The sequence below is a fragment of the Chinchilla lanigera genome, unplaced genomic scaffold, assembly GCF_000276665.1.
Source record: "Chinchilla lanigera isolate Chin_1 unplaced genomic scaffold, ChiLan1.0 scaffold00019, whole genome shotgun sequence".
Taxonomy (NCBI): Eukaryota; Metazoa; Chordata; class Mammalia; order Rodentia; family Chinchillidae; genus Chinchilla; species Chinchilla lanigera.
The window spans coordinates 29,364,476-29,376,423 of NW_004955420.1; the positions used below are offsets into that span (position 1 = coordinate 29,364,476).

General features: G+C 58.8%; 1 protein-coding gene across 1 annotated transcript in view; it reads right to left on the reverse strand.

The window, feature by feature from the left end:
* Window positions 1-1,771: 1,771 nt before the first annotated feature.
* LOC102009615 (translation initiation factor IF-2-like) overlaps window positions 1,772-11,948 on the reverse strand; it is a 26,907-nt gene continuing 16,730 nt past the window's right edge. Inside the window, exon 3 of the mRNA XM_013513409.1 lies at window positions 1,772-2,862. Within this exon, the coding sequence (XP_013368863.1) occupies window positions 2,744-2,862 (119 nt within the window). The 3' untranslated portion in view covers window positions 1,772-2,743. The remainder of the gene's footprint in view (window positions 2,863-11,948) is intronic.

The window sequence follows — 11,948 nt, forward strand, 5'->3', positions numbered from 1 at the left end:
CACGGCCCCCGCACTTTCCCGTTGTGATGTTGTGACATTTATCACACGAATGTGGGTGCCAGAAGCTCATCAGACAGGGCGCCGTGAGGATCACATCTGGTCTCCCCCCAGCCCCAGGGCGGCCACTACAGAGGTGTGAGCTGCGTCCTTCTCACTGAGGGGCTCGTGGCTCGGGTCCCTCACTAGCTCACTGTGAGAGACGCTGAACCTCGTGAACTCCCTTGGGAACAGGGACAGCCTCACCAGGCCCAAGCAAGCAGAGAAAATTTTCCTTGAATGAAATACGCTTTGACTTTGCACAATATGCACATTTATAATAATAACAGCCACATAAGACATGCAGTAATAAATCCCTAATGCTAACCTGGGGCAAAATAATCTGATACAAATTAAACTAGCTGTATTCTCTGGAATTTTAGAATATTGCATTGTGACTCTTTAGCCAAAATTGTGCAGAGTATAACTGATTAATACTCTAATTAAAATCAGAATGGCACCTTAGAAAATTGCTGGTTTTTCCAGTACTGAATAAATAAGTGCCTTTCCAACAACAGGTGGCTCCCAGCTGACCCTGGATGCACTGGGCTTTCCTCTGTGGGTACCACAAGGCAGGCTGACCCAGGCCTCCAAGTCCTTCCCAAAGGAGAGGCGCCTCCCAAGGCACGAGGCCACGTTGGCCTCCGCCACAGGCACTGACTGGAGCGTGTCCTGCCGCTTTGCCCGCAGCAGCTCCTGAGATGGAGAGGGTAGCGACACAGGTCACTGACGCCTGCGGGGTCCCCCCTTCCCTCTGCCTGGACAGGAGCTGCTGTGCCTGGGGGAGAAGACAAGACGGCGTCTGAGGGAACTGTCTGGAGCGCGAGGCGAGGAGTGAGAGGAGGTGGCAGAGCCAGCAGCTGAAGGACCTCGGTACCTGGACACCTGCGGAAATCTAAGAAGGAAAAGGTCAGATAGGTGACAGGAAAGACCCAGACTCAGCCTGGAAGAAAACCTCAAGCAGACAGCTGGGTGCTGGGCCAGTAACCCCGTGTGGTGACCGACTGGGATAGGGCTGAGGCGCGTCCCGGGGGGACTCCACACTCAGGACTCAGGCACCCCGCGTGTGCAGCTGCTGAGCGCAGCCTGACCAGTACACGCGGGGCGCCTTCTCAGCCAAGCGGCTGAGGGCGAGGACGGGGCTGAGTCACACACACTCTTCTGCTGGGACTCAGGGACAAGCACCGAGCGTCAGCATCGACCGTGGAGGGAGGACACGCGGAACCAGCCAGTGCTGCTGCTGTGGCCCCCATAGGACACAGACCTCAGAGCGGTCCCCCGCCTCCCCCAGCTCCCTTGATGCCTGGGAGGTGGCTTCCAGGACACCGGTCTTCTGGCTTGCCTTGCGTGCAGGCTGTGTGCTGGGGCGAGATCAGAAGGTCCCAAGCCACGATCACAATGTCCCTGCAGCCGTCTCTGTGTTTGGGGGCATCCGGAGGGAATCGGTCACCACGGAACTCCGATCTCCCCCGTGCTTTGCTCCCCTGCACCACGCTGTGCCCTGTGGGCGTGGCATGGGGTCTGAAGACGCCGCTTCCTTTACACAAGCAGAAGAGGCAGCCCGGGTCTTGGAGACCTGAGGCAGGAGGCTGCAGTACAAAGCAGGAAACCGCCTGACGGACGCTAAGGTCCTTCTCACCAGCATCAGGGTCTCGGCCTGAGCGTCTGAGGACCTCATACGGCAAACGTGAATAGCAAGGCTCTGAGTGAACTGACTGGAAGCAAAATTCTCTGTTTCCTCATAAAGTCCTTGACTTTGCTCCCTTTTGCACCTGCAACTGGAAGTACACTCAGATTTCTGACAATGGTTGATTTCTACCTGGATTCGTGTAAAAGGAATGTGCGTCAGAAAATGCATATAAATATTGCATTAACATCTTCCTGGTGTGTAGATTTTAAAAATCACTGGGGGTAATAAAGATGAGCTAGCGATCCCTTCTCGGAATAACTCTTCATGCCCAAAGAAACGTTCCGTCTGATTCTTTTACTGTAGAAGGAAGCATTGTTACGAAAAGTCTTTTCCCCCCGAAAGCAGTGCTTTTCCTCTTTCCCGTCTTTCCTGTTCTTGACTCCAACCCAGCTTCCCCAGCTTCCTGTCACCGTTAATTAGCTGGGAAATGCAGCCTGGGGGTGCCGCCTCTCCTGGGGGAACGAGCCGAGCAGTCTTCAGGCGCGCCCTCTCCAAGCGTGAACCCCGGTCCCTGTGTTACGCAGGGCCTTCGTGCAGGCCGGGCCAGCGGCCCAGAGACGAGGCTGGCACAGGTGCTTCCACAGCAGCGTGAAGAGTGGACTCAGCTTCCCGGGGGAAGTAAGACAGAGAGGAAGCTGGGGTGAGGTGGAGACTGGGAGATGACTGGCTGCCCTTCATTTGACCCTGCCATTCGAACTCGGGATCACTGAGCTGAATATTCTAGAATGTTCCAGAATACATCCTATGCCTCAGTGTCCTTCACCTTCCACAGCCTTACTTCTACCCCACCTTTTCCCCTGCCCCTGGCTCCTCACAGCACTTGCTGAGAGACCCAGTGGGGCAAAGGGGCAGGGACATAAAGGAACAGAGAGCCACGGGGCGCAGGGAGGTGCTGACCTCAGAAAGACGACCCCAGGAGAAGCCGCTGCTCAGCCAGCTGCTGCCCGCAGGAGAGCGGGTGGACAGGGCCAGACTCGGCGGAGCCCGGGTGGGTGTGGCGTCTCCGAGCCTTCACCGTCACGTTCTGTGCACCGAGCAAGGCCCAGCTCGCAGCGTCGGCCTCAGACGGAGACAGAGGGGCCAGGCTTCAGCACGTGCCGGCCGTGGGCTACGAGGACCGGCCCAGCCTCCGCTTCCTGTGGATGAAAAGAGAAAATGCCCCACTTGAAGAGTGCTGTGAGAACGCAGCTTCTGCAGCACACAGAAGCTCAGCCCGTCCTCGGGGACGCTGCTCTCACCTCTCCGTAGCCAAGGCTCGGGGTGTGGATGTGGGCGGAGGCTTCCTCCATGCTCCCCGCAGAGGCGCAGCCTGACGCAGTGCCTGGCGCAGTCTCTAACCCATCGTCCCTTCCCTAAATCGGCTCCTCACACATCTGCAACCTGGTGTCGCATGCTTATAAGGATGAACAAATAAGTATGGGACTCCATCCCCCCAGGAAGCATTCAGACAGAAGCCGCAGTGAGCTGCAGCTTCCCCACTCCCGTCTAGAGCGCCCTCCCAAGTGTGTGAGACGGGGCCCCAGGGTGCCACTGTTGGGAGGTGCCAGAGCCTGCAGGCGCTTGGGCCTGGTGGGCGGTCTTCAGGCCTGGGGGGACTGCAGGGCCCAGGTCTCTTCCACATCCTTCCCTTCCAGGCCATGTGCCCCCTGTGGTCATGTGCTCAGCTGTGGGAAAACTCTCTAGTTCATAACTTTATTGTCTCAGGGATTTTATCACAGTAACAGGAAGCTGACCACACAGCAGGGAGAGCGTGGGCTGCGGGGCCTCCCCAAGAGGGTTGCACTGTAATGAAGGCTCAAGCATGAGTCCTCCTCACATCCTCCTCCATGGCTGGCGGGAAGCCGGGTGGCAGCTGAGACCCACTCCTGTCTGCTCTGGGTCTGTGTGAGGGCCTGGTCTTCCAAGGATGGAGCTGGACTGTGCTCGGCTGTCCAGAGTGGAGCTTGTGGTCAGGGAGAGGCAGTGGAATTGGTGACACTGTGAGCATCAGAGGGCTTGCCCATACGTCCCTGCTGCCCCTTGTCCCCCAGTGATGGGGGAGTCTGGCAGCGGTAGGTGTCTGAGCTCAGACTCAGCCTGGGCCATGGGCCGAGCTTCCCATCCAGAGAGGATTTTCATACCTGGACCACAGAGGCAGAAAATATCCAAGGCTGCATTTTCCAGAGTGGGTAGGATTCTGGAGAACGGGCAACAGAGGCCCACAGGGCTGGTAACGCCTCCACCTCCGCTTCCCAAGTTGAAGTTCAATAAAGGACTCAGAACTGGGGGCCCCACCCTGCCCAGCAGCAGCAACCCTGGGCCTTCACCCAGCAAGTGCCCAGTGCAGAGCAGACCAGGCAGCCGGGGCGGTGTCACACACTGCCCTCCCCCTCGCCCGCTGCACTCCTGCACTCTACTCCTCACCAGCTCTCCCCGCGGGCTCACTGTTCACCCAGTAAGTGCGTTGGGGGCATCCTCCGCGGGCTCCCTGCTGGCCTCTGAGAACAAGAGCTGCCCTGGGCTAAGGCCACCTCTTTGCTGTGACCCACCTGCCCCAGGACCCAGGTGGCCCATCGCTGGGGCTTTGGGAGAGGCCCTGCCAGCAGCCAGAGGAGGACCCCTCCTGCCCACCTTCCCACCCTGACACGGTGACCGTCACATGGTTTAGCCAAGCCGGAAAACAGCTTGCAGAGGCTGAGCCTTTGCCTCGAACTTGTGGTTCTTTGGGGTCATGTTCAACTCGAAGCTTCCCTTGGATGTGGCGCTGCTGTCCCAGACCCTGCTGTGGAGAAGTGTGGACGGGGAGTCCCCGCGACACACGGAGCTGGCGGTGGTCCTGTGCAGATCACGAGAAGGGACAGCGCCCACAAGGAGCACAGGGCATCCGCCGCCCGCCTAGTCCCGCACTTGCTCTGAGCGCTCCCCTCTGCCACTCCCCGAGCGAGTGTGGGCCTCACTGTCTTCAAAATTCTTTGTGGTGCCTGTCCACGTCTCCCATTTACAGCCAAGACACCCTTTCCACAGCCCGGAGCCCGGCCGCAGGTCGCAGTGAAGCACAGACGCAGTGTGCCCGGGGCTCCTGCAGCTGCCTCGGCCGTGGCAGCCAGAGCCTCCGTCCAAGAAGAGACAAGGACCGGGAACTGCAGCTCAGGAATGAGGAGAGCGGCGTCCAGCGCACAGGGGCCCCTGGAGTGTCTGAGCCACGGCGCACAGCTGCGCCCACCCTCTGGGTTTGCGAGCCCGGGACAGATCTGTGTGAGCTTGAGTTTGTGGGGCAGTCACACGGGACGGGTCCCCTTGGGGTCAGCGAGACATAACATGCTCGCCACGTGGCCTAACTCCTGTGCAGCTCCGACGTGCAGGAGACACGGGTGTACCTCAGCACCAGAGAAGCTCACCTGTCTCCAAGGAAGGCAGGGTCCCGAGGCCCTGGGAGAAGCTGGGGACCCCCCTGGCCCAGCCTCCAGGGGCCCAGTCAGATTCACCGCTTTCACCCGTCACTCCTCCCTGACCCTCTCTCCGAGCGGCCTGCGCCTCAGCCTCTGTGGTGACGCTCGTCCCCTGGGGTGGGGAGGGCTTCAGCGCCTGGCGAGGGCTCCTCCTCCACCACGGGACCCACACGACTCCACTCCCACCTCACCCTCTTGACTTCGCCGTGTGTAAACGCATGTGCGTGCCAGTCTGTGTGCACACGTGTGCAAGCACCACGTCTGAGCACGGCGTGCACAGGGCACAGACGCCGCAGCATGCAGGAGGAGGAGGGACGCTCCTGGGTGCTCAGGGCAGCAGTCGGACGGGTTGAGCTGAGGCCGCGGGCCAGAGGGAGGCAGCAGGCGCCAGCTCGAAGGCCTCTGCCCCAGCCCGGGGCACACAAGAGCAGGTCTCAGCTACCCACAGGGCTCTGGGCTCTGCGTCCTCGCTGCCAGGAGCCCACTGAGCTATTTATAGACACCATGTCAACTCCACCTGCAGAGGTCGCCTCCGCCCAGAGAAATCACATTTGTTACGAGGCAGCTTTTTGTGTCCCGTGTGTCTTGTTAAGAACGGCACACGCCGCCGCCCCGCAGAGCTTGTGATCGTTAGTCTGTTCCCTTGACAAATATCTACCGAGCCACGCTGTTTGCCGGGCACTGGGCCGTGGGACGGTGGCCGGGGGGGCGTGGCCCTCCCAATGAGCAAGGTCGGTCGTCACCACCCAGGCGGTGCCGATCCGTGATCTGAACATCAAGCACACCTTTGAAGGAGACGGGCGGCCCTAAGGGAGCAGGGCCCGGGACCTCGGAAAGAGGCTCCGGGAGACGTCACTGCCTGGAGAAGCCCCGGGCCAGCGCAGGTCCGCACTGGTGACGTCCTCTGAGAGCAAAGTGCCTGTGCTCTGCCACGCCTCACTCCCAGCCACCCCCTCGGGTCACCTCCAGGCAGGCGAGCTGCTCCCGCAAGGTGTCCATGCCCTGCTGCACCTCCTGTGAGGACGAGGTGGGTCCGTGAGTGAACCTGGATCCGAGTGCTGCGGGGCTGAGGCGCTGGTGGGCCACGCAGAGCCCGTCCTGCAGGAAGGGGCAGCATTGCTGCGTGATGCGGCGGCCACCCCCACAGATGGGCCCATGCCCCCCGGAGGTCTCTGTCACTCCGAGGAAACGTGCCCGGCCGTGTGCACACAGCCCGTGAGGTGGGTGTCCTTCCGTGTAGACTTCTGTCCCTGTGGGCTGTGAGCTGAGAGAGTCGACCCTCACACTGAGTCCTGCAGGACTCTCCACCCTGTAATCACGCAAGGGTGACCTATTTTGAAATTCCTCCAGGGAAAGAGTCTGCTCGTTGCCGTGGCAACCGCAGTGCACTCTTTCAGGAGCACTCCTGGCTCCTCCTCGGGTCTAACCCACTTCCCTGGCTGTGACGTGGAGCCCGTGGCTGGGCTCCCGGGGGTGGAGAAGCAGACAGAGGACCGTGGCCTCGGCCTCCCTCGGCCTCTGCCCCCCACAGCCCTCAGGGATGGAGAAGAGCAGAGAGGGGGAGAAGAGGCAGGGCTGTGGTGACCACGGGGCCTTGGCCGAGAAACGAGGCCTGGCCCGGGGCCTGAGCCCGTCTCACACGTGCGCGCTGTTCTGCGGCTGCAGCTCTGCGGGCACTGCCCCCAGCCCTCTGCCGGCCCTCGGCCTCCCTGGCCCAGGGGCTCTGCGACTGTCCTCCCTCGGCCTGGCCTCTGCCTCCCTGGCTCCCTCCAGGCGGAGCCCAAGCCCCTCTCGGGCTGTCGTTGCCTTGGCCTCCTGGCCCCGTGGCCTCTCCACACCTAGGGCACATGCTCCTGTGGTGAGAGCTGTGGCCACCATGTCCACGCAGGGTCACGCCTGTGTCCGCTTCTTTCTCCTCCTCCTCCCTCGAGGCTGAGCACACCGCACCCTCCCACTCTCCCGCAAGCAGAAGTGACCGGGCTGCCATCAGACAGAGCTCGCAGGCCAGCGTCACCCAGAGCGGGATGGCGGGGAGCCAGGACCGTCCCGAGGCATGAAGCTGGACAAGACGTGGGAGCTGGGCCCTGGGCCTCAGACCTGCGCCCTGCATGCAGGAAGGAAAGGGAGACGCGCACCCTGGAGGCCGCTGTGCCTGCAGGAGGAGAACGGTGGAGGAACGGGCTGGGCTTGGGGTCCCCGTGTCCACAGCAGAGCGGAAGACGCCAGTGCCTGCAGCGTCCCTGACAGCACTCTGGGCGTCCACGGGTCCTTCTGCCCCAGGCTCCACTGCCCCTGCCTCAAAACCCTCTGCAGGCAGAAGTGCCGGCCGACCTGCGTCCGTGGGTGAACTGCCCAACTTTCCTGCTCCGAGCCAGCATTTACACTGTTCTGTTCCAGAGCCTCTCGAAGCCTCTCGAAGGCGCAGCCAGGATGTGCTGATTGGCTTCCTGTGGCTCCTGCCCGCTCGCTCAGATGAGCCGCTGTGCACCAGTCTGCGGCTCAGGGCACCTGCTGGGACCCAAAGCCAGGAAGCGGCCAGGCCGGGGGGGCTCAGCTGGGAGCGGCTCCAACAGTGAGCACCAGGGGACGCAGGGGGACGAAGTCCTCCCACGACACCACGCTCACTCTGCCCTGCTGCAAGAGGTGAGGGCCAAGCAGGAGCTGGAGAATCGGTCTCCACCACATGCACGCTGCCACTCAGCTCCTGGAGCCCAGGACTGCGGAGGACACGCGACAGACGGCCCTGCCTGAGCGACCCCGGGGCTGCCCCAGCCCACGCCACAGAAGAGCGCTTGGTGCCCGGGTGACCAACCCGAGAGCCTTGGGCAGAGGCCAAGTTCCGAAGGGATTCGAGGTCACACCCCTCTCTCCCAAGTGCCGCCGTCTGGCTTACATTCACTCACAACCACTGAATGTCCATTTGAAATTTTTCTATTTCTCATAGGAAAAAAAGGGTGAATGACAGAGTTCACCAGAAGAAAATCAGTCGCTCTTAAACACGTGAAAAGATTCACGATGCACTTATAATACAGAAGTTACCAAAGACCAAAATCGGCTAACGCTGAGCTGGAAAGGTTATAGGAAAGCGGGCATTTTCATACATTGCTGATAGAATCATAAATCGTAAAACCAATTGAGGGAAATTTGCAAACTCCCTTCACTGATATAAAGACATCATGTTATATGATTCCAGTTTCTTTACTGTCCGCTTGTGAGCAACGGTGTACGTGTATCATGGGGTCGTCCTGGCATCGTTTGTCTTAGAAGTTGGAAATAAGCTGAATAGTAAATCATCTTGCAGGTGGTTAAATTAACAATAATATGTCCAACCAATGTAGTTGTATGCAGCTAAATAAACAATAAGGGAGAGATTTTCGTACTACAAGGAATGAGGTAAAAAAATGTAGTGTTATGAGTATTGGGGTCCATGGCACATGCAACATGCTGCCACTTGTATTTTATGCAAGTACGTGTACATAGTATACGTACATAATCCCTTGCTTGCCACACTCAGAAGATTCCTGGAATGCAAAAAAGTATCCAACTGCCCTCAAAGACAAGACAGCATGGCTAAGAGTTATGAGAAAGATATTTTTTGTTCTCAACCCCTTTTCTTTTTACTTTTGAAGCATATAAATATATTGTCGATTCTTAAATGATTTCAAATGAAAAATAAATTCATTAAATTTCTTGGAAATCAATTCCCTTCGAGCCTGGGCGTTGGTTGTGTCTCATCTCAGGCTGGTGTTAGTCAGGGTAGTAGCCCCGGCCGGTGAAAGAGTTCTGGGTCTCCCTGGGCCTCGGAGAGGACCACACTCAGGTTCTGGGGAGCCTCTGTTGGCTCCTTCGCTGGCTCCTTGTCTGTTAACTTTTGCTGGCAGCAGCGTCCTCGATGACTTAAACAACAGTGGCTGCTCAGTGCCCGGTGCTGTCCGTTCACTACGGGAACGGGGCACAGGCGGGTGCAGGCGGGCGCAGGCCAGCTGGCGGGGAGTGGACACTCGAGGCCACAGCCGTCCTCTGCCCGTTCGTCAGGGCCAGTCCTACACAGGGGGAGAGCAGCTCTACAAGGCTATGTCCCGATCAGGCAGGGTGGTCCCCCTAGTCTGTCATCCCCCCACCTTCCAGAGCCATCCTGTGCCAGCTCGGTCTGCGGGAGCCTCACTGGCTGGGTCCCTCAGGCTGAGCAGAGGAGCCCCCTCTGATCCCACTGTGCCCCCTCTTGCCCACGCCCGCCCCAGGCCAATCAGGTTGGTGACACACACTCTCCTGCGGACCAGGGCCACCGCTGTCCAGGCCTACTTCCTTGGCTTTGGTCTCGTTTCTGCAAAGATCATCACCAGATAAGAAATGTGAAAACATGAACAGGAAATGAATGAACGCTTTCTGAAGCGAACCTTCCCACAGCGCAGCATCCGATCCATTGCTGTGCGATGAGCCGGCATCAGGGATCCTCTCAGGTTCTATTCTTGGCGCTGCTGTCAGCCCGAAGAGCAGCACCGGCAAGTCACTGGGTCTCTGTGGGCTTCTGTCCTCCTGTCCCTGCTCTGCTCCCACGGGAGTCCACCCCCCAGCCTCCACTGACACCTCCTGTCCAGATTCCTAATTTCAGGCCAGCCTATCAGATGTGCGGGAGTCGCCATGCTAAGGGTTGATGGGGATTTTCTTTGTCCCCTGGGACTGCATGGCTAACTCCATGGTGACCAGCTGACCCTTTGCTTGGCCGGGGCTCCATGAAGGTCAGGTTAGAAGTCTGGTCACGGGGGCAGGAGGAGCAGTAGGGTTGCTGTGGGCGTCATTGAATCGACCCCTACCTTATCATCACAGGGTCATATGGAGAACAGTCATGGAAGACAATTAAGAAATAGCTCAAGTGTGGTGCGGATGTAAAGGTCACCACTTTGACTGCTAGGATGTGGCTCTCCTTGTTTTTCCTGTTTTGTAATGCAAGATTGTTCTCTGAAGCCAGGTGTGGTGGTGCACACTTGCAACCCCAGCATTTGGGAGGCTGAGGCAGGAAGATCGCCTTGAGTTCGAGGCCAGCCTGGGCTACATAGCGAGTTCAAGGCCAATCTGAACTATACAGCTAGATCCTGTCTTTAAAAAAAAAAAAAAAAAAAAAAAAAAAAAAAAATTGTTCTGAGTCCAAAAGGAAGAGGCTGACTTCACCAGAGTTCTCTGGTGGCCATGTCCACAAACCAGGGCAAGCAATGTAGGGGATCACACAGCCAGGCCCTTCCTAGCCAAAGGCAGAGGGCACCGAGGGCACTGCCCCGTGCAGCTCTCTCCAGCTCACATGTGGAGCTGAAGGGCAAAGCCTCGACTCACCCAGGAAACGGAAACGTGTGTGCAGCCCGGCCAGAGATGGGAGCCCGAGGCAGGAGCAGAAAGAGGAAGCAGAGTCTGCACCTCAGGGTGGCCCGGCGCCCAGCTCACAGGGTGCACCGGCCCAGGGAGCAGAAAGCAGTGGGGCGATGGGGAGCAGATGGATGGAAGGAAAGAAGAAGGGCGGAGGGACAGGCATAGCGGAATTCCCCAGACGGCCTCCGCTTCGGGAAGAGCTGTCTCCCACCAGAGCCGCAGAAGCCGCCCTCGCACCTGCCCCGCGGGCTGGGATCGGCCCAGTGCCACGCGTCCTGCAGGGCCTGTCCAAGGACGGCGCAGGGCGGCAGCTGCGCTGGCCACACAGCCGGACCTGCAGTGCGAGTGGTCAGGGTCTGCTCTCTGCCAGCAGCTCTGGCCATGCACAGAGAGCAAATCAGCCGCGTGGCTGAGCAGCAGGAGAGCCAAGGCTCGTGCCCGAGGAGCCGGCAGGGGCTCTGTGGCTCGCAGGCCCCCTGTCCTGCCCTTTCCACTGCTGAGTCGGGCTCATCCGCCGCCGGCCTCCCCCAGGCTGAGCTTAGGACACGAACCAAGCAGCCCTATCGCACCCAGCTAAGACCAACAGCAGCCACTTCCACTTCTCAGGCCCCTCCCACCCCAACAGCACAATTCCAGCCTCAACCACTGAGGATCAGGCTTGTCTGTCGTTTGGTCCTTAAAAAACGAAATCATTGTGTTCACTTTTGAGTCTGGCTATTGTTTTCATTATTGTTATATCGCAGACGGAGCCCAGGGCTGCTCCACTACTGAGCTACATTCCCAGAACTTTTTATTTTTTATTTTGAGACGGGGCCTTGCTAAATTGTCCAGATAGCCTTGAACTTGCAATTCTCCTGCATCAGCCTCCCAAGCAGGTGGGATTACAACCCACCTCTCCGGCTTCTTTACATCAACATAATGGGCGTGAAGTTGATTTATGTTATTCTGAGCAGCAGTAGTTCATTCGTTTTGGTTGTGAGGAAGAAATCCCAACAGCCAGATCACACACGAAGATGCTCAAAATTGTTAGCTATCAAGGAAATGCAAATGAGAACCACAGCAAGACACTTTCACACCTACAATAGTGAGAAACAAAGACTGATAGTGTAACAGCTCTAGATGTCCCCACAAAGCTTCACACACTTATAGGTGGAGCCTTTGGGAGTGACTGGGTCACGGGTGTGTAGGGCTGGACTGTGGGTGTGTGGTGCTGGGTCACGGGTGTGTGGGCTGGATCACGGGTGTGGGGGGCTGGATCACAGGTGGGTGTTGCTGGGTCACGGGTGCGTGGGGCTAGGTCACGGGTGCGTGGTGCTGGATCACGGGTGCGTGGGGCTGGGTCACGGGTGGATGGTGCTGGGTCATGGGTGTGTGGTGCTGGGTGACGGGTGCGTGGGGCTGGGTGACGGGTGCGTGGGGCTGGGTCACGGGTG